Source organism: Balaenoptera borealis (genome assembly GCF_965194805.1).
Source record: "Balaenoptera borealis genome assembly, chromosome: 8".
NCBI classification, from domain to species: Eukaryota; Metazoa; Chordata; class Mammalia; order Artiodactyla; family Balaenopteridae; genus Balaenoptera; species Balaenoptera borealis.
This window is the reverse complement of record NC_138865.1, coordinates 30896443-30922688: the sequence shown is the minus strand read 5'-3', so window position 1 is coordinate 30922688 and position 26246 is coordinate 30896443. Positions and strand designations below refer to the sequence as shown.

The following is a 26246-nucleotide window of genomic DNA, read 5'->3' as shown; positions in this document are numbered from 1 at the left end:
TCGCGCCCCCGTGCTGCAGCAGGGGCCCCAATAAAGCCTTGCCTGAATTTCTTGTCTGGCCTTTGATCAATTTTTATTGTTTAAGGACGCCAAGAACCCTGGTCGGTAACAATTTCAAAATACGGTCTTGATGTCATTGGAAGTAATTTTTTTCTGACTTTTTCTCTGTTTTCAACATCTTTGCCAGCAAAAGATATGTTCCCAGATGTCTTCTAAAATGTTTTCTTCCTGATCATTTAGAAAGATTGGGAAAGAAAGAGTATTGAGAAACTTGAGCTGTACTTTTGCTGCACAGGAAGGGTGAGCTGTGTTCCATCCTAGATTAATAATATTTCAAGCAGGAGGGAAAAAAAAAAGGAAAAGCCTATAACTTTAGCAATGTGTTTGAAAAAGACTTGATTTCAACAATGTTTCTATCATGCTTACGTTGCAGCTGTCTAAACAATACAGATAACAAAAGCATGTCAATTAAAAGCAGCATTTAGGACCCAGTTTCACAGATCTGCATTGGCCCTGGGTTTCGGATGATTTCAGGGCCAGGCGCTGGGAGTTCCTGTGTGGTGTAGTTGTGCTCAGCCATGGGGCAGGTGGGTTCCCTCTTGCTGTAGGAGAAGGTGGTGGGACACACGGAGATGGTTATCTCTTTCTGCTTTTGACTCTCCTGACTTGCTTCCACCAAGAGGCCATAAACCCAAACTGGAAATACTGATTAAGTGCATACTTTTTCCAACACATTGACCACAACTTGAGATTTTCATGGCGGAATATATTACATAAATGTCTGGAAAGCAAATATTTTAAGTGCACTTTAGGTAGATGTTTGCTTACTTTAATCAAGCAGAAGGAGAGATTATTCTTTTACCTTCTGGAACGTGTTGAGGTAACCTTATCTACAGAAGGGAAAACTTTAGAGTTCACCTGGTACAAAGCACCCGCATCCGGATAAACGAAGGTTGTTCCCGAGGCCAAGCTTGCTGTGCTTGCCGCACGACAGGCCAGTGAATCAGAGATGACGCATTGAGGGAAAGAATACGACTTTATTCGGAAAGCCAGCAGACCGAGAAGACGGCGGACTAAAGTCTCAAAATAACCAGCTTATCGGGGTTTGGATGCCAGTTTCTTTTATAGCACAGAGATGGGGAGGAGATGAGGAGGTAAAGTAAAAGGGCCATAAGTTTTGCGAATATCCCCTGGAATGGCCAGCCTCAGGGAGGGGATGTGTTAATTTCTTCTTAATTGCAGCCATCCACAGGTGGGCAGAGTCCGTATGTTTCCCTGAACAAAGGCACTTTGGTTTAACATTCAGGCAGAGAAACAGGGTTCCCCGAGGCAGGCCATTATGTACAGACAGTATCCTTTTAGTGAACAAAAGCAGCGGAAGGCAAAGGTTAAAGTCAAAGAAACAGATCCACCGTGTAGTCAGATTTGGTTCTTCCCTGTAACAAGGTCTCAAAGAGTGAGTGGCTCCCTCCAGGTCACATATAATAATAATATATATAATAATAAAAATTATTCTGGTAGAGAAAAGAATGCAGAACTCTAGCCACTCTAACTCCTTAGTTAAAAAATGAGATTTATTTGCAGGATAAGAATGATGCTGCTATTAAAAATAATAATAGCAATAGCAAGTTTGAAAACTTTCACGTGGACCTATTCAGGTGCTTCATTGGCATTTAAGGCCTTCTAAGTATCTGTACTAGCCTCCTTCAGGTCAGCCTGTGTTGCTGGGAAACTGCTTTTCTCACTGCTCTCTGGACAAAACTCTGGGTCTAGTTGCCATTATTCCGTGGAGTGTTTTTAGATCCCACCCGTTGTTAAACACACCCACTTTTGTTATTAATACAAGAACAGATTTTTCAGAGTTTTTTCTTTGTCTTTTATTGTTAAAATTTTTTTAATTGAGGTATAATTGACGTAACATTACATTGGTCGCAGGTGTACAATGTCATGATTTGATGTTTGTATATGTTGCAGAGTGATCACCACAATAAGTCCACTTAACATCCACCACCTCACATAGTTACAACACTTTTTTTCTTGTGATGAGAATTTTGAAGAGCCACTCTTCTAGCCACCTTTAAATATGCAATACAGTATTATTAACGTACATAGTCACCATGCTGTGAAAGTTCCATCCCCATGACTTACTCATTTGATAACTGGAAGTTTGTACCTTTTAACCTCCCTCACCCATTTGGCTCACTCATCCCCTGCCTCAGGCAGCCACCAGTCTGTTCTCTATCTGTGAGCTTGACATTTTTTTGTTTGTTTTTTAAGGTCCCATATATGTGAGATGATATGGTATTTATCTTTTTCTGTCTGGCTTATTTCACTTAGCATAGTGCCCTAAAGGTCCATCCATGATGTTGCAAACAGCAAGATTTCATTCTTTTTTATGACTGAATAATCAAAAACAGATTTTTTATTGTTTCTTTAGTAGATGCCAGCTTCTGATATCAGCTTTTAGGTGAAATTATTGTGAATCTTTTTATGTGTGATTTTATGAGTCAGAGTTCAGAAGACCATTTGGATTTGCTATTGTAGGCAGATGTTGAAAATTCAGTTTTTTAATAGAATCTTGTACTGTTTTGTAGATTTTACTTTTTGGATTTGATTCTCAAAAAGAAATCTTAACCTGTAAAATGTTTCTTACTTCCTTTTCTTACCAGGAAGAGATATTAGGAATCATCTAGGAAACAAATGTAGCAGTTTTATGCAATTTAAGCAATAAAAATGAGTTTCAAAATCCTCCTTTACTACCAGTAAAGCTTGAATTTTGTACTTAAATATAATATTTTCCCCCTTCCCCTTTTACCCAAGATTTACCCGCCTATTAATGTGCTGCCCTCGTTGTCTCGGTGAATGAAGTCTGCTACTGGAGAAGGTATGACCAGAAAGGATCACGCCGATGTATCTAACCAGCTGGTACGTATGTTTTCTCCAGGATTGTGTTTAAAGAAATGAATACTTTCTCAGTTCATGCTGCTGTCTTATACCTCTTGTCTTTCTTCCATATCACTTTTCTTCTCCCCCCATCAAAGTAGAATTTTAATATAGAATATATAATATAGAATACTGGAATACAGAAACATTCATTAGAGCCAAACAGTCTTTTTCATAAGGATAACTGCTCATGACAAAGATTAAAGATCACATGCTTGAAACCCACCTCTAATGCTGTATGAGGTAGTTTTTAAATAAAAAAGGCATAAGACGATTAAGTTTTTATTAGTAACCTTTATTAGAGAGTATTTCTGAAAGACTATTCCAACTAATTTTTTGTTTAACATATTAGGCAATCACCAGAACGCTAAGGGATACAGCTGTGTATATTCTATGAAATCCTTGGTTTCTATAGTTCTGAGATTGTATACCAAGCATAATTAAAGAAAAATACATTTGACCTTAAAGTAGAAATGATAAATAAACCTACTGATAACCCAGATTTTTTTTTTGAATAGAATTTAGAGATGGATTTCTCCTATTGCGTAAGTTGTGATTTTTAAATGCTCTACAAAATGGAAGCTCATTGATATATTGAGGGAGTGTATTTTTTGTAGAGTGTTAGTAATGTCTATGTATTGCATGCCTGAAGACTCCTTCCTTAGTGAGACTGCTGTATAATAAAGTCTTTCCAATACTTGCATATGTGAATTATGTTTGGAAATAATGTGAAATACTGTGAAGATAGCTACAGCAATACACTTATAATGCCCAGAGTACCGTTACCATTTATAAAGGTTCATGTAAACCTCGTTTTCTCTTTAGTATGCATGCTATGCTATTGGTAAGGATGTGCAGGCCATGAAAGCCGTAGTTGGAGAAGAAGCCCTTACCTCAGATGATGTGCTTTACTTGGAATTTCTGCAGAAGTTTGAGAGGAACTTCATTGCTCAGGGTAAGATTACTATTTTCCTATGAATAGAAACAGCATCATATGTAGTTTTGAGGACTTCTTTCCTAGTCTGAGAGAATTTACATTGGTCGCCATACAAGTTTCCTTCTGATTAGAGAAGAGGTTCTTCCAGCCGCCTGCCATGTCTTTGTTCTTAGCCCTCTGGTTCCTTCCCCTCTACCTTCAATTTCTTTATCCATTTATTTAGCTCCTGTCTTATTTTATATCTTCCTTACAACCGGCCTTCTGCTCTCCTACCTCCATTGCCACTTCTCCTCGCTCTTAACCTCTCTGCAATGCTCTCCTCTGGCTTTGGGGGTTTTGGACTTTCCCAGTCCCTCTGTTTTCATCCTCCTGATTTCTTATCTTCCTGCTTCTTAATTGTTAATGTTCCCAAAGGCTTAATTACCTGTTCTTTCTGTGCTTTTTTCCCCCTATGCTGATGACTAACTTGCTATGTATGAGCCTTTACCCTCTTTCTGAAGCTCTAATCCCACATCTCCAGCTAGGAAGCCTGTGTTTATGCCACCATCCTCTCTGGCTCAGCGTGGTGAGAACCAAAGTCTTTTCCCAACTGACCACCTGCCTAGCAATTCCCTTTTCAATTTCTGTCTACCTCTGGCATGACCATTACCCTAGTTAGCCCAAGCTCAGGAATTGGGCATTCTTAAGCCTCTTCATTTATTCTCCAGTCATCAAATATTTGCTAATTTGCATTGTTCTCCTTTGAAACATCTTATCCTGTTCTCTTTTCATTCCTATTAAAAAAACTTAGGCCAGTGTTTCTCAAAGTTGAATATGCTTTTGAATCTACCAGGGATCTTGTTGAAGTGCAGATTCTGATTCGGTAGGTGTGGGTGGGGCCAGAGAGCCTGTATTTTGACAAGTTCCTGGGCGATGTTGAAGCTGCTGATCTCTGACCACTCTTTGTGTCCCAAGACCTAGTCCAGACCTTTGTCCCATCATCCTTGGCCGTTAGTGCCAGCATCTTCACCAGTCTCCCTGACTCGCTATGTGCCATTGCCGGGGTAAATTTAGTATTAATTTTATTGATTGTCCTTCTGTTAAAAAGTCTATAATGGTTTTTATTACATAGCATGTGTAGGGCTTTCAAGCTGTTTTGTTTGGTCTCTTCCCTACCACCCCTGCTAATGCTGGTAAACTCTATTTTTGACCTCACTGATACTTACAAACGATGTGTTTATTTTGGAATAATGCATCAGCTGCACACTTAGGATTTGTGCGCTTTTCTATTTGTGTGATACATTTTTTTTTTAATTTATTTATTTATTTTTATTTATGGCTGTGTTGGGTCTTTGTTTCTCTGCGAGGGCTTTCTCTAGTTGTGGCAAGCGGGGGCCACTCTTCATCGCAGTGCGCGGGCCTCTCACTATTGCTACCTCTTGTTGCGGAGCACAGGCTCCAGACGCGCAGGCTCAGTAATTGTGGCTCACGGGCCCGGTTGCTCCGCGGCATGTGGGATCTTCCCAGACCAGGGCTCGAACCCGTGTCCCCTGCATTGGCAGGCAGATTCTCAACCACTGCGCCACCAGGGAACCCCGTGTGTGATACATTTTTTAAGTACCATTAAAATCCCCACAACATATGATTGTTGGGTTTTCTAAAAAAAAAAAAAAAAAAAAAATTTATGCAGAACCTTAATATCTTAAAAAGATAAAAATTATTCTGGTAGAGAAAAGAATGCAGAACTCTAGCCACTCTAACTCCTTAGTTAAAAAATGAGATTTATTTGCAGGATAAGAATGATGCTGCTATTAAAAATAATAATAGCAATAGCAAGTTTGAAAACTTTCACGTGGACCTATTCAGGTGCTTCATTGGCATTTAAGGCCTTCTAAGTATCTGTACTAGCCTCCTTCAGGTCAGCCTGTGTTGCTGGGAAACTGCTTTTCTCACTACTCTCTGGACAAAACTCTGGGTCTAGTTGCCATTATTCCGTGGAGTGTTTTTAGATCCCACCCGTTGTTAAACACACACACACACACACACACGCACGCACGCACGCGCCCAACGTCTCGCCTGCGGGCTTTCTCCCTTTTCTCTGATTCCCAGGGGTACTTACTGTCTAGACCCTCGTTTCCACATTTGGTCACATCCAGTCCTGGGAGACCTGACTGCTTTGTGTTTCTTTTTTATATTTCATGCTCACAGTGCTAGACCCATAACAATAAATTTTGAATAACGCTGATAAGTTGGAAGTACTTGGCCTTTATTCATCTAATCTCAATATTTTGTAAGGTCCTTAGGAAAACCGCACTGTCTATGAGACTTTGGACATTGGCTGGCAACTGCTCCGAATCTTCCCCAAAGAAATGCTGAAGAGAATCCCTCAGAGCACCTTGAGCGAATTCTACCCTCGAGACTCTGCCAAGCATTAGCTGCTACTTCATCGCTGGCTCGATGCTCTTGTGAAATACTGGTTCTGTTTTCTTTATTCCTTTTGCACTCCCCCATCCCCACCTTTGTGTTGGAGTTTACTGTGTTACCCTGTAATTAAAAACAAAGAATAGGTAACATATTGTGCCAGTGTTGCAATGTTTTAAACTGCTAACAGACTTTAAAATATCCCCTGTTCCGAAAACCTGGAACTGCAGTGCTTTGTTTAAAGTAGCTGAGGGTTGGAGGTGAAGTTTTCTTACTGATGTGTGTATTTGTACGTAGTGGTGTAGTTAGCTGCCTAGTGTCCTCATTATTTGGGTCTCTCAGACATTCCCTGTCCACCCCCTCCAGAGTATCACTATCTGAAGTTACAATGCTTTGATCTCCAAACTAGGGACAAGATAGGGTCTGAAAGACGCTTCCTCTCCTAGCCGAGACGCTTTCCTGAGCGCTTGTTTTTAGACTTTGGTGTGCCTCTGGGTCTGCTCTAAGCAGACGGCTTTTCCTGTCCACCTGCTGTTTCCTATTTAATGAATAGGTTAGAAAAGGAGTTTCCTTTTCCTCTTTGGTGCGGATAAGTTTCAACTCCTGTGTCTTACTGTTCTCCCTCCCTCTGAGTAACACAGAATCATGCAGCTTTTGCCCAACTGGCATTGATCTGATAGTAGTGAGATGCCCTGTCTTGATGATCCCTTACTGGGTTTCCATGCAGAGGAATCATAATGAAAATAATTAATAGAATTCTTGGTTGGAAAGAGTTGGGATACAATTTTTTAAGAAAGAAAAAACCTATATCGGTTCTACATTCGGACATGCTAACAGTGGTTTTAAGTTTCTAAAGTGTTGACCGGATGCTAAAGGCAAGGTGGGGAAGAGAAAGCTCTTCTGTGTATGGAATCTTTTATATATATATATAATCTATGGATATTTTAAACTCTGTTAGATAGCAGCCTTTGGAAAATCCCCTATTTGGTCCTGCTTTCTGACCTATCTGCCTTTTCAGGGTAATCTTGTGGCACAAGTGATAGCATTTAAAAGCTTTAGTCTTTTAATTCCTCCTCCTTCCTGCTGCGAGCCCTGAGCTGTCTTCTGTGCACTTCTGACATGTCTACTGTTTGGTCTCTCTGTGTTCTTTGTTACTTGGGTGCAGTAGCAACTTCTCTGTGCATTCCATCTTTCTTTCAAGTTGTGTAAAGTTCTTCACTTTTTTTCTCTGAGGGTGTAGGGGGTGGGGGGAGTCAGCATGATTATATTTTAATGTAGAAAATGTGACCTGGATATAAAATGAAAATGAATATTAAATTAAATGGAAGTTACCTAACGTGACTCTGTATCTTCTAATCAGAAAAGCAATAGCAACAAGCAAATATATAATAATGCACCTCTCTTTGATTGACAGTTTTGAACATCATAACCAGTATTGTGAACCAGCCCCTTGATTCACAATATTATGAACCATGTCCCCTTTACAGGGACATGGCCCATGTTCTGTACCCTCTGCCTTTTAGGCTGCCCTTTCAAGCTCTTTTCAGTAATACCTCTTCCAACATATTGTAGTTTGATCCAAGGTTGAGAGTTGCTAGGGTGTGGGGTTGTTTGTTTGTTTATTTGTTTGTTTTGCAGATCGTTAGTGGCTGTAAGTTCTCTGAAACTTGAAGTTTTGATTCAGGGTCCACTTAGCATTTTCGAGAGTTACTAAGGTGTTTTATAGCATTCTTTGTTTCAGACATTCTCAGGACCTCTAGAGCCTGTCTGCCATGAATGGAAGAGGGTAATAAATAGAAAATGAAATACATACTGAAGCAAGCCAAAACTTGCTTCAAATAAAATCTGAACTAGATGGTCCAGGATATAAAGGAAACATACTTGTTAAAGCACAGGGATGTGGCATCACGGTGGTCTCCCATTTCTTTCCCCTCTTCAACTCAGAGTGACATTTAGGAGATGTAGAGGAAGAGGCTCAGTCATAGCAAGAGTAGGTAGACCTGTGTTCTGATTCTGGTGCTGCCACTAACTGTATGGTCTTGCTTAGTCATTTAACAGATTTGTGTTCCTTTTAGGGTTATTATAAGGACTAGAGATTTTGCTTTTTATATCGCTTTTTAACTTATGTAAAAAAAAACCAGTTTGTTGTATTGGCATGTGTCTATTTCTGTATTCTCTATCCTATTCATTGAACCATGTATCTATCCTTCCACCAATACCACACTGTCTTACTTATAGCTTTACAGTAGGTCTTAATATCCTCTAACTATATTCTACTTTCTCAAAATTGTTTTACTTATTCTGGTTCCTTTGCCTTTACCTTTTGTTCATACATTTTAGAATAAACTTGTCCATGTTGACAAAAAAATTCTGTTGGAAGTTGACCTTTTATTATGTTGAGTCTTCCAATCCATGAATGTGATATGTCTCTCCATTGATTTAGGTCTTGTTTGGTTGTATCATACAGATCCTCTATTAAAATATTTATAATCAAATATTTCATGTTTTGGAAGCATTGTGTATGGCATTGTGTTGTTTTGTTTTTTTTTAATTTTTCTTTTTTTACTTTTGTCTGTGTTGGGTCTTCGTTTCTGTGCGAGGGCTTTCTCTAGTTGTGGCGAGTGGGGGCCACTCTTCATCGTGGTGCACGGGCCTCTCACTGTCACAGCCTCTCTTGTTGCGGAGCACAGGCTCCAGACGCACAGGCTCAGTAGTTGTGGCTAACGGGCCTAGTCGCTCCACGGCATGTGGGATCTTCCCAGACCAGGGCTCAAACCCGTGTCCCCTGCATTGGCAGGCAGATTCTCAACCACTGCGCCACCAGGGAAGCCCCGGCATTGTGTTTTTAGTTTTGGTTTCCAGTTGTTCATTGTTAATATTTGGAAATATGACTAATGTTTTTGTGTTGATCTTGTATCCTGAGACTTTGTTAAAGTAATTGCCACTTATTAATTGCTTCTTAGAGATTTCTTGGGATTTTCTATGCAGACAGTCATGCTATCCATGAGTATGGACAGTAATATTTCTTCCTTTCTAATCTGTGTGTCTTTCTTTCTTTTTCTTGCCATGCTGCACTGGCTAGTACCTACAGTACTAAGTTGAAAAGGAGAGATGAAAGAGGACATTCTGGCCTTCTTTTGAATTTAGGAGGAAAACATTCATTCTCTCACCATGAAGTATGATGTTCACTGTCGGTTTTTTGTAGATATTCTTTACTGGGTTGAAGTAGAGCCCTTCTATTCCTGAGAGTTTCTGACATGAATGTGTGTTGAAGTTCATCAAATGCTTTTTCTTCATTAATTGATGTGGCCAGGTAGAGTTTCTTCTTCAATCTATTAATATGGCAAATTACGCTGATGATTTTTGAATAGTAAACCAAGCTTGTGTTCCGAGAATAGACTCCAGTTGATCAGAGTGTATTGTTATTTGCTGCCTTCTTCATGTGTTGATTTTATTGTGCAATTTTTTTCCCGTTTCCGTGTGTGAAAGCTTAGATTATTGATCTGAGACCTTCCCTCTTTTCTATTATAAGCATTTAGTGCCATTCGTTTCCCTCTTAATAATGTTTTCTCTGGATCCTTCCACATTTTATGTGTTGTATTTTCATTTTCACTCAGTTCTATTTATCTTAAAATTTTTCCTTGAAATTCCTCTTTAACCATGGATTATTTAGAAGTGTGCATCTTAATTTCCAAATGTTTGGAGGCATTCTACTTCTCGTTCTCATTTTTATACAATTTAAAGCTTAGACTTTGGACACAGTGGAATAAAATGCAATTATGTTTGTTTAGTTATTTTATAGAGGTTCTTCAAATATCACTGGAGTGAAGTTTTCAAATATTAGTTTTACATAGTAGTTCTCAGTCTTTTGCCCTTGTAACCATAAGAGAGTTCCCTAAAAATATGTAACCCTGGCTGCTGGAGCCATGTTTATCAGGGGCAGTTCACAGTCACAGGAATAGTGGGGAGTTTGTGGGTCCCCACTGCACACTTTGTTCTGGGCCAGCACACAGGGATCCAGTAGGGATCCAGGGTCCAGGAGAGGGACCCAAACTTTGGGCTCTGGTGTTTATATTGCAGAATCAGGGAAGCCCAGGTCCCGTGTGGGCAGGAACTAGGACCAGCACTGGGACACACAGGACCTAGGTCCAGTCCCTCTCCATGGAACGAGCAGTCAGGCTGAGGGAGGCCCAGCCTCTCTCCTGCTGGTCAGGGCTGAGCCAAGCTGCGGTTGCAGCTGTATTGCTCAGTAGACCCATGGCTGAGTCACCAGCTGTGACAGCCGTAAGCCCTGGCTATGGGTAGTGTCCATGAAGTCTTGAGGAAGGCCGGCCTTCCTCCTGCAGGGAGGCAGTCTTGAACAAGTTAGCCCTGCCCTGTCACTACTTCAACAACCAAAATTTTCATTACTCCCTCTTGCTCCCCAACCCCACTCAGATAAAAGCATAGTTTCTCATGGGGTGGCCAACCTTTTATTTTTCAAACATTATCAACATCATTTCATACAAGAAAGGACATTCGAACCCCAATTAACTAAGAAGCACATATTGCAGAATAAGCTCGTTGGCCCTAAAACAAGACCCTTAGCTATTTCCATGGACCATCCTTGATTTCTCCATTATGCTGCTGAGTAGTGCAAAGTTGGTGGTCAAGAACTCCTTGGATGATGGTGTGCTATCAACAGCTGCTGTGAACGCAAGCAGCTGGCACCCTCGGTGGCTATATGGGCAGAGGAGTTGAGACAGTAGGTGATGGCTCTGTGCTGTCAGTGAGGGCTGTCCTCTGCCCGCACCCCTTTTAATCCCTTTGTATCCCTACCACCTGAGGAATGAAGGCAGTGATGAGTTATTGGCAGAATTGCCCTGTCTGATAAGAGGGTCACCTGCAAGCCAGAGGGCCCAAATCCTCCCTGGAACACATCACTCCCTACCCACCACTTAACAATTCCCTTCAAACAAAGGTGCAACTTTGTAATAGCTGTACCGTTAAGATATGCCGTCTGTGATTCGGACAACTGTGACTCCTTGCCCTGTTCTTGGAGGAACATGACATTTTGTAGGGAGAACCCAGGCCAGGTGGCCAAAGTCTCTGTCAAGTCTGTTTCTTCAGCCAATACTTTGATTCAAGTTGAGGGTGGTGGAGATGAGTGGGCCTTCACCATGATAGCCTTTCCCTGGTATCACTGGCCAAGGTTCCCTTTGGTGAACATTACATACAAAAGCTTGCCCAGCACATGACTTGCTCTCAGCCGAGCCGTGGCCATGCTGCTCCTGGGATTAGGCACCTCCTTTGCACACCCTGTGGATGGTGCTCATTTCCTTGATTCTGTGAATGGGGCATTTGTTAAACTACTATTTCTTGAGGCCTGTAAACTATTATTTCTTGATGTCTGTGCAAGTTTCAATTCTGCAATTTCTATTTCCTTCTTCTTACGGATTGAAAAACACTAGTGAAATTCCTCATCTTACAATCTCTGCTCCTTAACATTAACCGTAGTCTTCTTAAAGTCCTTGGTCTTGCTCTCTCAAAGGCTCCCTGGGGCTTGATTCCAGTGGGCTGGTGAGGTGGACACCACTGAGCTTGACAACATGCCATACTCCACCCAAGCCTGGAGATCTCCGGTGTCTGGGGGAAAAGGCAGGGGCCGTGAGACAGGAGACAAGAATGGAGGTAAATTCAGGGGTAAAGCCCAGGGAAGAGTCCATATGTCAGTTGCAGGTCAGCTATGTGCCCTGTGTCCGAGAAGACGCCCCTCAGTGTGGGATGACCAGCTGCTCTCAGAGAGAGCGAGGCTCCTGGCCCCGGCTTCTCATGTGATACTGGGGCAGATCCTATGCACAGAGGCTGTGGCCTGCAGGGGGCGTGTATCAGCACCTCTGCAGGGTCGAGGGGCCAAAGGGGGCCATGGGCAACCTCTCCCAGGAGAAGTCACCTGCCCTGGGGCTGGGGCATCAGTCCCTCAGACCCACACCATCTACCTTTCTACCTGGGTTCCAAGCCCAGCAAGGCACAATCCTGACTTCCCCAGTGTAGGATTTCCCCAGTGTGTGACAAGCCAGGCTGTGGCCACCTACCCCGAGGGTATAGTTCAGCGGGGCAAAGCCCGTCACTGCCCCCTGGTGAGGCAACTACAACAGAAAGGTGAGCTTTTGAGAGCAAGGGTCAGGAGGCAGGGAGGAGAGGCAGAAACCCAAGAAAGGACCCATCGCCTGAGCCCACATCCTTGTCCACCTCTGTGGGGTCAGTCAACCTCCAGTGTCTGCTCTGAGATCACAAGACCCCACAGTACTGGCCATCACAACCACCTGCCTCAGAACAAAACAAGAGGGCACAAGAGCAGGAGGCCCATATGATAAGTGGGGTCTGTTGCGGAGGTGCTCCCTGGGCCAAGTGACAAGACATGGCTTCTCAGGGCACAGCTGCCCCCAGAATCAGCATAAATGTCTGGGCTGTGAGCCCATTGATTCTGGGAAGGGCACCAGCACAAGGTGAACAGATGCTCCATCCTTTGCGTCAGGCAAGCCAGGAGCCCAGCACTGACAAGCAGCCTGCGTTACACCCTCATGTTTCACAGGGCAGGAGTCTCGGGGTGGGGGTGGGGGGGAATGGGGCCTGCCCTGAGGTCACAGCAGAGAAGGTTTGCTGCTGGAGGGCCACACACAGGACAGCTGTGTAGAATGTGATCAAAGGCTCTCTGGTGCTTCATGCCATTCAAATCCAGGGGCTCTTAAACAGCCCGAGGGTGAGATACCGCCAAATCCTTGCTGAAATTTCTGAGCCCATCCTCAGATCCCAAATTTTGCCCAGATTGCCAAAAGATTCATGGATTTCTGGTCCAGGACCCGATTCATCTGGACTGCTCAGTGCACAGCAAGATTGCCAGGACGGGGCCTAGGGATCTTGCCCACACAACCGTCCCTGACATTTGCTCCTGGAGAACCACCTGCCCAGCTACCGACATCTCCTCCTTCCCTCTCATCAGGCTAAATGCAACTGGGAGAAAGGCAACACAAAAGGAGGCAAATGTGGAAACATAAACCCGACAGTGCTGTCTCCCCCAGCCAAGACTAAGAGTCCATGAGTCTACCCACTGCACTCACTTGAAAGCCCCCACATATCACCAGGAGCACAGAGAGCACACAGGCCATCAGATACACCTGACCTCAATTTCCTCCTGAGAGAGCACTCAGGGGCCTCCCTGGGATTTGGAGGTGTCAACAATTCACTGCATTGTGGCTTATGCCACAGAGCAATTTTGAACAAGGATTATAGTACCGGTAAACTTTAAGCACTGCTTTAAGTCCAATCACTTTATGTTTAAAGAGAGAGGAATTGGGACTTGCCTGGTGGCGCAGTGGTTGGGAATTCGCCTGCCAATGCAGGGGACATGGGTTTGATCCCTGGTCTGGGAAGATCCCACATGCCGCCGAGCAACTAAGCCCGTGCTCCACAATTACTGAGCCTGCGCTCTAGAGCCCACGAACTACGACTACTGAGCCCGTGTGCCACGACTACTGACGCCCGCGCGCCTAGAGCCCGTGCTCCGCAACAAGAGAAGCCACCGCAATGAGAAGCCTGCTCACCGCGACTAGAGAAAGCCTGCGCACAGCAACGAAGACCCAACGCAGCTAAAAACAAATAAGTCAATTAATGAATTTGAAAACAGAGAGAGAGGAATGGAATATTTTAAACAGAGACATAGGAGCCCTTTAAAGGGCGAAAACATGTTGCTTACAGCTTTTCACATGGAAAAGGAAACAAACAGTGACTGGGTTTGCCGTTTTCCTTGAATTTGTCTAGTACTAGCACTAGATAATATTGACGATCTTCACGCTTGATCACAAACAACATGATGCTGTAATATTCAAACTGTTGGTGAAACTTTTTTAATCTCATGATTTACTCTGGAACAATTGTGTTGACATAGGTACTGATGGTGCAAAAGCAAAGGTGGCAGAAGTGCTGGCACCTTAACCCAAATCAAGGAGTAGCAGCAAACTGTACTAGTTGGGCTTGTATTCACTATCATACACTTGTATTAACAGTGCCAGTTCCAGTTAAGAATGTTCTGTCTTCAACAGTAAAAATGATTGATGTTAGTAAATCTTGACCATTGAAATTGAATATTTTATAGCGGATGATGAAATTCAACATACAAACATCACACATCTGTATATCAAAGGGAGTGGGAAAAAGTTAGATCAGATACTGATAAAGAGGAAGTGGATGACACGGATGATAGATGTGAAAAATTAGCTAAAATGTAGCACAGAAAAGAAACGGTCAGAAATTATGAATGAGAAATCTATGGACCTAGAGTCTGCTGGTGGCTTGATTTTGGACTTTGCAGCCTCCAGAACTGTGAGAAATATACGTCTTTTGTTTAAGCCACCCAATCTGTGGTAGTTTGTTATAGCCCTTTGAGCTAAGACATATTTTAGTACCAAGAAGTAGCAAATACCTAAATATGTGGAAGTGGCCATGGAATTGGATAGTAGGTAAAGGCTGAAAGAGATTTGAAGTGCATGCTAAAAAAGAGCTGAAATCGCCATAAAGTCCTTTCAGCCTATACCTATTAAAAGTGATTCTGGTGATGGCTCAGAAAGCAAAGAGGCACACTGGAGAGAAAGTCTCCATCTTTGTAGAGAATACAGAAATAATCATGAACAGATAGAAATATGGACGTTAGATGCTATTCTGGTGAGGTCTCCAACAGAAATGAGGAACACATTATTAGAAATTGGAGGAGAGGCAATTCTTATTATAAAGTGGCAAAGAACTTGACTGAACTGTGTTCTGGCGTTTTGGGGAAGGTAGACCTTGTAAGTGATGAAATTGAATATTCATCTGAGGAGATCTCTGAACAAAGTTTGGAAGACGTAGCTTGGTTCCTCATCACCGCTCCTAGTAAAACACATCAGGAGAAAGATAAATTGAAGACCAAATTGTTAAGCAAAAAGAAATCAGAACTTAGAGATTTGGAAACTTCTCAGCCTATCCATATTTGAAAGTGAGAAAGCTTGTTCTGAAGAAACTCTAAGGGTGCAGCTGAGCAACCCTTTGAAGAAGAGATCATAGGTGTGATATTAATTTAATTAGTCATCTCAGCAGAGGCCAGGAGTAGAGAAGGGACACTGCCAGTTTGAACTAAAGGGGACAGAGAAAGCCAGGCAGAATGAGGAAGGCTGTCAGAATTCTTGGATTCTACAGAATGGGAGACTAGAGCCATTTGGCTGTGAATGTGTACTCCTCTTGACGAAAAGGGAAGAAGGACCCCAAAGGTGATTCCGAGGTCATCGGGTCTGTCAATCCCACCACAGGCCCAGGGGGCCTCAGTTTCAAAGTGTGAGATTGTCGCCCTCACAGAGAGTCATGGTGTAGGTGGAGGCCCTACAGAGAGCTGCAGTGTGGGTGGCACCCCACCAAGCTGAAGGAGTGGGGCTGCCCCACCGAGCTGTGGGGATGATGTTGCCACCCCAGCGGGCCTGGAGGGCAAAGCATCAAACTAAAGAGGGTTATTCTCGTTCCTTAAGATCTAATGGGATTGGCCTTGCTAGGCTTTGGACTAGCTTGGAAACTGTCACCCCTTCCTTCTTTCCTATTTCTGCCTTTTGGAGTAGGGCTGTCTATTCTATGCCAGTCCCAGCATCGTATTTGGAAACACTTAACTTGTTTGGGTCACAGATTTACAGCTACAGAGGAACTTTGCCTCAGGATGAATAGTACCTCCAGTCTCACCCATATGTGATTTAGATGGTGTTTAGATCAGACTTTGGACTTTAAATTTTACAGTTGATGTTGGAATGAGTTAAGGCTTTTGAGGCTGTTGGGATAGAATGAATGTATTTTGCATACAATAAGGACACGAATTTTGGGTACCAGGGGCAGAATGCTATGGACGTATAGCCCCCCCACCAATTCTTATGTTGAAGCCCTACCCTTCAATGTATTTGGGGATAGGGCCTTTGGGAGGTAATTAGGGCATGGGAATGGAGCTTTCATAATGGGTTTAGTGCCCTTAAAAGAAAAGACACAAGAGAGATCCCTCTTTCTGCCACGTGAGGACGCGGTAAGAAGACAACCATCTGAAAAGGAGGAAGAGAGCTCTCACCAGGACCTGAATATGGCACCTTGATCTTGGACTTCCAACCTTCAGAACTGTTAAGAAATTACCATCTGTTTTTCAAGCCACCAGGTCTATGGCATTTTGTTATAGCCGTCCAAGCTGATGAAGACACAGAGAATATATAAGATGGTCTAATATACATATATCCAGGGTTCTAGAAGTAGAGACAGGAGAGAATGAGTAGAAGTAACATATGAAAAAGATAATATTATGTTCTAGATGAGATGAAGAATGTGTATTATCAGTGAATGAAGCAAAATAGATCACATGGAGGATACATTTTTTTAACCTGAAACTAATCACACGTCAAGAAACTGGAGAACACAAAAGACAACAGACAGTCTTCCAAAAAACAATTAGCAAGGAAACTGATCACCCACCATGAAAGGGTGTATTGATGGCATAATTTGAAAAAAACAGTAACAAAAGCCATATTCGATGGAATAAATACTCAAAGTTCTGAAAGGAAAAACTTTTCCTCTGGAACTGATTACCCTGTCACATTATAATTTATAAAAGTTCACCAACAAGGGAACTGATAAATTATTTTTAATGTATGCATACAATGCAAAATTATAAATAATTAAAAAATTAAAGAACATCTAATATATCCATTTTTCTTAAAGTAAGAATGTTGAAAGAAGAAGCCAAAGGCAATATGATTTACATGACACCATATATAACCAAAAATATTGTTATTATACATAATTTTGATTATCTACAGCTCTGCTAAAAGCATAAACATTTTTATAAGATGGATATATACCAACTTCTTGATGGTGGCTATCTTTCTCATTGTTGGTGAGAGGTGTAAAATGGGACAACCCTTACGGAAAACAATATGAAGTTTCCTCAAAAAATTAAAACTATAACTACCATGTGATCCAGCAGTCCCACTTCTGGGTATGTATCCGAAAGAATTCAAAGCAGGATCTCAAAGAGATATTTGCACACCCACATTCTTCGTAGCATTATCCAAAATACCCAAGACGTGAAGAAACCCAAGTGTCCATCAACAGATGAAGGGATAATGCGGGTCTAAAAACACAAGGAAATATTTCCTTCCTTGAAATAAAAGGAAACCATGTCTCATGCTACAACATGGATAAACCTCTAAGACATTATGCTAAGTGAAATAAGCCACTCATCAAAGGACATATCATAGCCACTCACATGAAGTATCTACAGTAGTTAAAATCATAGAAACATACAAAGGTGATTGTCAAGATCTCAGGGAGGAGGAGGGAGAATTAGGGAGTCTCTGCTGTCCCAACCCCCGCCTGGGTCCTGGGGAAGGAGTCAGAACTCAGAACCGGGAGAAGAGGCTTTGGCCATCAGGGAAGGGGGGGGTGAGGCCCAGGGCGGGTCCACAAAGGATCAGAGCATCTGAGTGCATTAGGAGGAAGGGGCTTCAGAGGTGGGCCAGCACAGGCCATGACGGGGGCTAAGCAGGCTGCGAGGGGGGGCAGTTCAGGGAGACAGCAGGGGTCTGCTCCCTGCCCCTCATTGTTTGCTCGTCTCACCCTTATGAGCGGGTCATTTCCCCTGCTCTGATGATTCGAAGTCTCTGCCGGCAACCGCAGGACGGTGACTGAGGCCTCCACACTCCTCAGCATGGATCCCAGCTCCCACCCAGATCTGGGGCCGCAGACACCTCTCCCCCACCCCTGCTGCCCCTGTGAGCAAGCTGTTCTTGTGAAACACAGTCATAGTTTGTCAGGAGGAACTGTTTTCTATGGGAATACAAATCAGTGTTGATACCAATACACACACATGTCCAGCCATGGGTGGAAAGGGAAGGGACAGTAGTTCTGGGGTGTCTTTGCACACCCCTAGGCCCCTAAGGCCAGTCCCCACAGCCACAGCCAGATGGGTCCTCCTCCCTCAGTTGAAAGAGATGCTGCTGCACAGAAATCCCACAAGTTCCACAAAGGGGCCCAACTGTCGTTTCCCTTAGACACACCTGTAACAGGTGCCCCATGAATTTCCCCGCGCCCATTCCCCTCGTTGCATCCTCACTGGGATTAAGAGGTAGCTGCCTCAACCACTCTCCACATTGCAATAATCCCAGTGGGACTAGAGAACGCTCCCGCTATGACGAGGCAGACAGTCCTGTCCCCATGGCCAAGACTTTTCCTGTCTGGTCAGGCCACCCACACAGGAAACCCTGGATGAGCGGAGGGTCACCCCAGCGCCATCGCCTGGCCACTTCAGGGAAGCAGAGAGCAGCTCCATAAAGACAAGGGCCGTCTCCAGGCTCCGTCCTAGAAACTGGTTAGTGTCCAGAGGGCTGAGAGGCACAAAAGCAGCTCTCCCTCCCCAGACGGTTCAGGGATGCAGAAGATGCTACAGATGCCCCAGAAGGCCCCTAGCCAAGCAGGCTTTAGAGAAGCGGATGGTGAGGGGGTCCCTGGGGAAAGTGAGAGCTATGTGTTCCCAGGGGCAGCCTGAGGAGTCCTTGTCTATGTGGAGGAAAGGTTTGGCCACCTGTAGATCCATAGCTCCTGTGACCTCCCTCACCCTTCCTTCCTCTCAGGATCGCTCTCTGTGGAGCAGCTCCACACGAAGAAGATGACAGTGGCCTGAGAGCATTTCCCACCAAAACTATCTTTATTCACAATTTTCATACATCACTCCAAAGGTCCTGCCCACACCCACCTCCCCCACCTCCCTAACCCCCCACAATCCCAGGATCAGCTCTGGGGTGAGGAGGAGCCCCTAGGCTCCCCTGGGGGCCGCCCTGGGGGGCTCGCCCTGGAGGGCCGGCCCGGCTGTTCCCTACTGGCTGCAGTGCTTCCTCTTCTTCCTCCTCTTCCCTGTGACAAACGGGTCACGCTTTCTCTTTCTCGGCTGTGAGGGGCGAGCCAGCCCCAGAGCCAAGGCTGGCCTCGCAGAGACCCCGTGGCCAGCCCCGGGGATGGGCAGCTTCTCAGCAGCGGCTGGGCGCCCACACAGAGCCCGCTTCCTCGACTTGGGAGCAGCTGGTGGAGCTGGGCTGGGGCCTCTTCTCTGAGGGGAGGGGGCCTGGGGAGCACTCTGGGCCCCCCAACCTCCAGGGGAGGCCAGGCCTGAGGCAGGGGCAGGAGTCTGGGACAGCCCGCAAGGCGGCAGGCTCTGCGGAGAGGCCAAGAGGGAGGCCAGGCTGGGGAGCGCCTCCTCGTTCTCACTGGACGCGTCCCTGGGGCCTCGGGCCTCCGGAACAGGAGAAGCCTCTCTGAGAACAGACGCATCCCTGGGTCCCAGTAGAGGGCCAGTGCGCCTTTGACCCTGGGGAGGGGAGGGCCTTCCGGCCCGGAATGGAGAGACCTCCTGACGTCCTCGAGAGGGAACAAAGACTTTGGGCCCGAACGGGCCAGTGTCTGCTCGGATGGGCCTATGAAGAGCCTCAAAATCAATCTCTGGTGGGCAGGCTTCATCACTGACCCCTCGATGGCGGTCTTGGTCGTGCCTCTGGGCACCTTGGCTGGCGTGGGACTCAGATGGACTTGAGCCCATTCCGGGTGCACTGTGGCTCGGGGCTGCCGGCCCACCTTCCTCCTCTTTCAAGGCCAGGAGTTGTTTCTGCACCAGCTGGTAGGAGGGAGGAGGACAGTGACGGCTCCACGCGCACGTGTGAGAGGAGGAGCACTGGGCAGTGGGACAATGGCCCTGGGGGGGAGGAGGGGACGGGTGACCCCAGGACTAGACTCCAAATACAGACACGGTGGCATGCCTGCCATCCTCCTGCACCTTATTCCCAGCTGTGTGTCCTTCCCTCCGCTCCCGGCTCCCCATCCTCTCCTTCCTATCACCCTGCGCTGCACCCACCCCAGAGAGGGCCCTTCCCCATGCCAGGCCTCCGAGGCAGGGAAGGGACGGACAGAGCCATGTGGGCCTCCTGTTCTGGGGCCCTACCTCTCCCCTGCTCACTGGGGTCCCTCCGTGCCCTGGTCTTCCTGGGTGTCCCTTGTCTCCCCTGTTCTACCTGCGATCCCTCCCTCCTCTGGCTCCCCTGGGCCACCTGGTTTCCCCTGTCCCCTGGATCACCTGGGGTCCCCCCTCCCCTGGGGTCCCCTGGCTCCCTAAGTGTCCCTCTCCCTCCCCTGGCTCACTTCTTCAGGGGTGAGTCCTTCCTCCTGCTTCAGCTCCTCAGCAAGGGCCAAGACATCCAGCTGTGGGTCCGGGGAAAACAATTCTGCCGGGAATCGAGGATGAATGGCTGCCTCCACCTCGGACAGAAAGAAGAGGCTGTGAGCATCCTTGGCCAGGAGTGGCCTGTGACACAAGAAGACCAGGAGGGAAAGTGAAAAGCAGAGACCCACCCCCACTCTCCTCCACAAGGCGGGGATGGTCAGCACACACACACACACACACACACACACACACACAAACATGCACATACACAGTCACACACAAAAGAGCACATATACAGATGCACATACACAGACACACAAAGGCATACACACAGACACAAACATATACACACATACATCTCCGTAAACCTCCCCTAACACCAGGCTCAGGAACAAGGAGCTGAGCTTAAGTCCCATCGGCCTGAGCAGAACCCAGATCTTGGGTGCTGAGAGTTCCATGCCCTGGCATCTTGTAGACCCCAGGCTCCAGGCCCAGCCTACCTTGGTGACAGAGTGTTCCCGGGAACGCAGCTCGTCAGTGTAGCTCAAGAGACACGGGTCCAAGTAGGTGTCGTCCTCTTCCTGCTTCAGCTCATTTCCGTCCTTTCCACATTCTGCAGGTGACTTGCCTGTGGCTGAGTGGACGGGCCCCACCAGCGCCTCCATCCTGTCCACATACTCCCTCACAGTCTCAGGGGGAATCTCCTTGGGCGCCTTGGGCTCCGGGGGCCACTGGGATCTGTGTGGCTTCGGGTGCGAGGGCTGGGCCCTGGGGCCGGACATCCTGGGAGCACAGGCTGCGGCAGAGCAGGAGGAAGGGAAGGAAGGTGAGGGACTCCCGGTCCACCTCCTGACCACCGAGCGCACGTTGGTGAGGGCATTGTTTGGGGGACGTTGATGTGGGTGTGGGAGGGGTCAGGACCATCTGAAGCCTCATGCACAGTTGGAGAGGGGAGGTTAGGGGGTCATCTAAGAGAGTCACAAGTAAGGAAGTGGGGAACCTCCAATTTTCTAGGGGTCTCCCCATCAAGCCCACTTCTTAGGCAGACTTAGTGTGGGGTCCTTTGACAGGGAGGTGTGAGAGGAGTTACAAAACTGACCAAGTCAATACCCCGTAGTGACAAAGGGCAGCTGAGACCCCACCCCCCCACCCCCCGCCTCGGTGGCTGTTTTGGTTGAAAGACCAATGCCCCTGTCTTGAAGGAAAAGGATCCACATGGGGACGGTGGCCAAGCCTAGGCCCTGTTACCTGTGCCTTCAGCTCCAGTGGGAAGCTGGGTGCCTGGCTGAAGGCGCACTTTCGGGGCTGGGGGCCCCCGAGGATCCAGCTTCGGTGGGGCTGGAGGAGGCAGGTCCTGCGCGCACTGCATCCACTGCAAATGCTGAATGTGCGTCTCCTCCTCGGCCGCAAATTCCATGAACCTGGGGGGTGACGGAGGCACAGGCCACCCTGAGAAAAAGGCCTGGGTTCTGGAGCCCAACAAAGGCAGCCAAGAATGAGGCACTGGGAGAGGATGTGCCTTGGGGCCGTCAAGGCCCTGTGAGGTGCTGTCCACAGCAGAGAGCTGCTCCTGGAAGTGATAACAAGATCTGGGACCCTTCCTGCCTCACCAGCACTGGAGGGCATTCAACAGCATAGACCCAGGTCGCTGAATTGAACCAGGTCAACGGGACACATGGCTGACCCAGGGGGCACCCTCCTCATGCCCCCGTCCCCATCCAGAACCACATGAAGGGCTGACAGCCAGAGGCTGCAACAGGCATGTGTTCCCCACAGGGGTCCTTGCCCGAATCCAGGACCCTGGGCTAGGACTGAGACTCCTGGAACATAGACCTGGAGACAGGGCGCAGGAGAGGCTGGACGATGTGGATGCTGAGCTTAGAGGAGAGGCCTTCCCTTCCTCTGAGAGGCGCTCGTTTGTTTGCTTTTTTTCTTAAACCAAGGGGATTACCATGGAGCAAACACTGGAAGGGCCGGAGACCCTTGGGCCGACGACAGCTGGCTTCCCCAGCCTCTTCAGGGATGCCAGGGTACCCACACAGGGCACTTTTCATGAGGAGAGGTGGTCCCAAATCTATGTTAGTGGCCGCCAGCCACCCACCACTAAGGAAGCAGCAGGCTGGCGGGTGGAGCTCTTTCCCCGGCCCAGCCCATATGGCCGGAGTTGGACCCCTACTGGACACACAGCTTCACCCTGCCCCGTCCTGAGACCTTCATGTCAAGGCAAGGGTAGGTCAAAATCAGGGGAGGGCAGAGCTCCTGGTGGAGGAAGGACAGAAGTCTCAAACTCTCAAGGTGAGGGATGGGTTTCTGGGGGACAGTAGGGCTCCTGGGCTGCGGGGACCCTGTGCTGGGTGACAGCCCTTCTCCTCTGTCCTCTCTGATGAGCACCCCCACGGCCAGACCCTGCCCTCACCCACTCGCCTCACCCTCCACGCAGCCCCTGGGCCCAGGACGCTGACTCACTTTTCCACCCTCTCGTAGTAGATCATCCGGTCAAGGTTGCTCAAGCGCCGCCATTCCTGCACGGCCCTCCACAGTCCCTCCTCCAGCGGCATGTAGGGATTCAGGCGGGCCACGGATCGAAGCACTGGGCTGTAAGCCCTCGGGGTCAGTCTCCGGGCCCAGCCCAGCCCGCACCTGCCTGACCCCACCCGCCCATGTGGACCACACTTCACTCAACCCAGAATGACTGAGCAACAGGAGGGTGAGAGGCGTGTGTCTGGGAGGGCAAAGACAAGCCTTCCCGGCCACTGCTGTCACCGCCTCACACTCACTCAAGGATGACCATCCACTCCCAGGCTAGAGCTGGGACATTGTGCCTTGGGGAGCTCTTTTCCTCCTCAAGGCTACATTTTCATAATAAAAATCACTATCATCAATGAGGCATGGCATGTGCCAAGCAATCTGCTAACACTTCATAGATTAGCCCAAGGCGTCTTCTGCACAGTCCTCTGAGTGAAGTGTAATTGTCCCCTTTTTACGAGGGACCGGAGGTTTAGGATGGAAATGCCTGCCAGGCTCACAAGTCTAGTGGGAGAGAGCCCACGCCCTTAGGAGAGCTCTACCATCACCCTGTTCCTCGTGGAATTCTCCACAACGAAGTGGAGGCATGCATAAAGCGCCCTCCTGGGCCCCGCGCTCCTCCCCCTCCTCTGAAGTGACCTCCCCTGGCCATGTACGCTCAAGTCCTGTATGAAGGACACGGCACCACAGGAGAGTGCGGCATCCACTCCTTGGCTCCTCACCTTACACCACGACCCTCTCTGACTGCAAGTCTTCAGTCCAGATTACCATGAGAATCATGGAAGAGCAAGCTGGCCAGACTCACAGGGTGGTGGGGCCAGTTGAGATAGGGCACATTTCAGTCCTGATGTCACGGACTGGCAGGCCCACCCTTGTGACCGACAATGTGCCTTCTCATAGCATGGACATCGCCCTCACACCTTCCTTCCAGTATCCCTAGAAAGCTAACGTGCGAGTCCATCCCCAGTTCCTCTTTATCTAAAAGCTCCCATAAGCTCAGGACCCCCTGAGCGTTCACTCACATGAGAAAGCAGGAAAAAGCTTCTGCATCAGGACTCAGGTGAAAGTGTCTCCGGGCCAGGGGCTTGATGTGCTGCCAACGTCGGAAGTTACTGTACTCTCTCTGGGGATTAGAGGAGCCATCCTGCGAGGCGTTGGACTGGTTGGTGGCCAGGCGGCCCTCCCTGGAAGTGCCATGTGGCCATGGCCCAGAGTTCACTGGGCGAATGATAGGGGCCAGCTGGGCAGCTGGTGGTGGAGCTTGAGGATGAAAGCCTGGGGTCCAGCCTCCCTTGCCAGCCTGACGTCCTCGAGAGGGAACAAAGACTCTGAGCACGAACGGGCCAGTGTCTGTTCGGATGGGCCTATGAAGAGCCTCAACATCAATCTCTGGTGGGCAGGCTTCATCACTGACTCCTCGATGGCGGTCTTGGTCGTGCCTCTGGGCACCTTGGCCGGCGTGGGACTCAGATGGACTTGAGCCCATTCCGGGTGCACTGTGGCTCGGGGCTGCCGGCCCACCTTCCTCCTCTTTCAAGGCCAGGAGTCGTTTCTGCACCAGCTGGTAGGAGGGAGGAGGACAGTGACGGCTCCACGCGCACGTGTGAGAGGAGGAGCACTGGGCAGTGGGACAATGGCCCTGGGGGGGAGGAGGGGACGGGTGACCCCAGGACTAGACTCCAAATACAGACACGGTGGCATTCCTGCCATCCTCCTGCACCTTATTCCCAGCTGTGTGTCCTTCCCTCCGCTCCCGGCTCCCCATCCTCTCCTTCCTATCACCCTGCGCTGCACCCACCCCAGAGAGGGCCCTTCCCCATGCCAGGCCTCCGAGGCAGGGAAGGGACGGACAGAGCCATGTGGGCCTCCTGTTCTGGGGCCCTACCTCTCCCCTGCTCACTGGGGTCCCTCCGTGCCCTGGTCTTCCTGGGTGTCCCTTGTCTCCCCTGTTCTACCTGCGATCCCTCCCTCCTCTGGCTCCCCTGGGCCACCTGGTTTCCCCTGTCCCCTGGATCACCTGGGGTCCCCCCTCCCCTGGGGTCCCCTGGCTCCCTAAGTGTCCCTCTCCCTCCCCTGGCTCACTTCTTCAGGGGTGAGTCCTTCCTCCTGCTTCAGCTCCTCAGCAAGGGCCAAGACATCCAGCTGTGGGTCCGGGGAAAACAATTCTGCCGGGAATCGAGGATGAATGGCTGCCTCCACCTCGGACAGAAAGAAGAGGCTGTGAGCATCCTTGGCCAGGAGTGGCCTGTGACACAAGAAGACCAGGAGGGAAAGTGAAAAGCAGAGACCCACCCCCACTCTCCTCCACAAGGCGGGGATGGTCAGCACACACACACACACACACACACACACACACACACAAACATGCACATACACAGTCACACACAAAAGAGCACATATACAGATGCACATACACAGACACACAAAGGCATACACACAGACACAAACATATACACACATACATCTCCGTAAACCTCCCCTAACACCAGGCTCAGGAACAAGGAGCTGAGCTTAAGTCCCATCGGCCTGAGCAGAACCCAGATCTTGGGTGCTGAGAGTTCCATGCCCTGGCATCTTGTAGACCCCAGGCTCCAGGCCCAGCCTACCTTGGTGACAGAGTGTTCCCGGGAACGCAGCTCGTCAGTGTAGCTCAAGAGACACGGGTCCAAGTAGGTGTCGTCCTCTTCCTGCTTCAGCTCATTTCCGTCCTTTCCACATTCTGCAGGTGACTTGCCTGTGGCTGAGTGGACGGGCCCCACCAGCGCCTCCATCCTGTCCACATACTCCCTCACAGTCTCAGGGGGAATCTCCTTGGGCGCCTTGGGCTCCGGGGGCCACTGGGATCTGTGTGGCTTCGGGTGCGAGGGCTGGGCCCTGGGGCCGGACATCCTGGGAGCACAGGCTGCGGCAGAGCAGGAGGAAGGGAAGGAAGGTGAGGGACTCCCGGTCCACCTCCTGACCACCGAGCGCACGTTGGTGAGGGCATTGTTTGGGGGACGTTGATGTGGGTGTGGGAGGGGTCAGGACCATCTGAAGCCTCATGCACAGTTGGAGAGGGGAGGTTAGGGGGTCATCTAAGAGAGTCACAAGTAAGGAAGTGGGGAACCTCCAATTTTCTAGGGGTCTCCCCATCAAGCCCACTTCTTAGGCAGACTTAGTGTGGGGTCCTTTGACAGGGAGGTGTGAGAGGAGTTACAAAAC

General features: G+C 48.0%; 1 protein-coding gene across 5 annotated transcripts in view; it reads left to right on the top strand.

The window, feature by feature from the left end:
- Positions 1-7069, top strand: part of LOC309634350 (contactin-associated protein-like 3) — a 98103-nt gene extending 91034 nt beyond the window's left edge. For 4 of the 5 annotated variants that reach the window (XM_082404302.1, XM_082404301.1, XM_082404300.1 and 1 more), the window contains 3 exons: positions 2821-2925; positions 3769-3898; positions 6155-7069. In XM_082404302.1, coding sequence (XP_082260428.1) covers positions 2821-2862 — 42 coding nt within the window. In that variant the 3' untranslated portion in view covers positions 2863-2925; positions 3769-3898; positions 6155-7069. The remainder of the gene's footprint in view (positions 1-2820; positions 2926-3768; positions 3899-6154) is intronic. The other variant, XM_082404299.1, reaches the window with a different exon arrangement.
- Positions 7070-26246: the final 19177 nt, after the last annotated feature.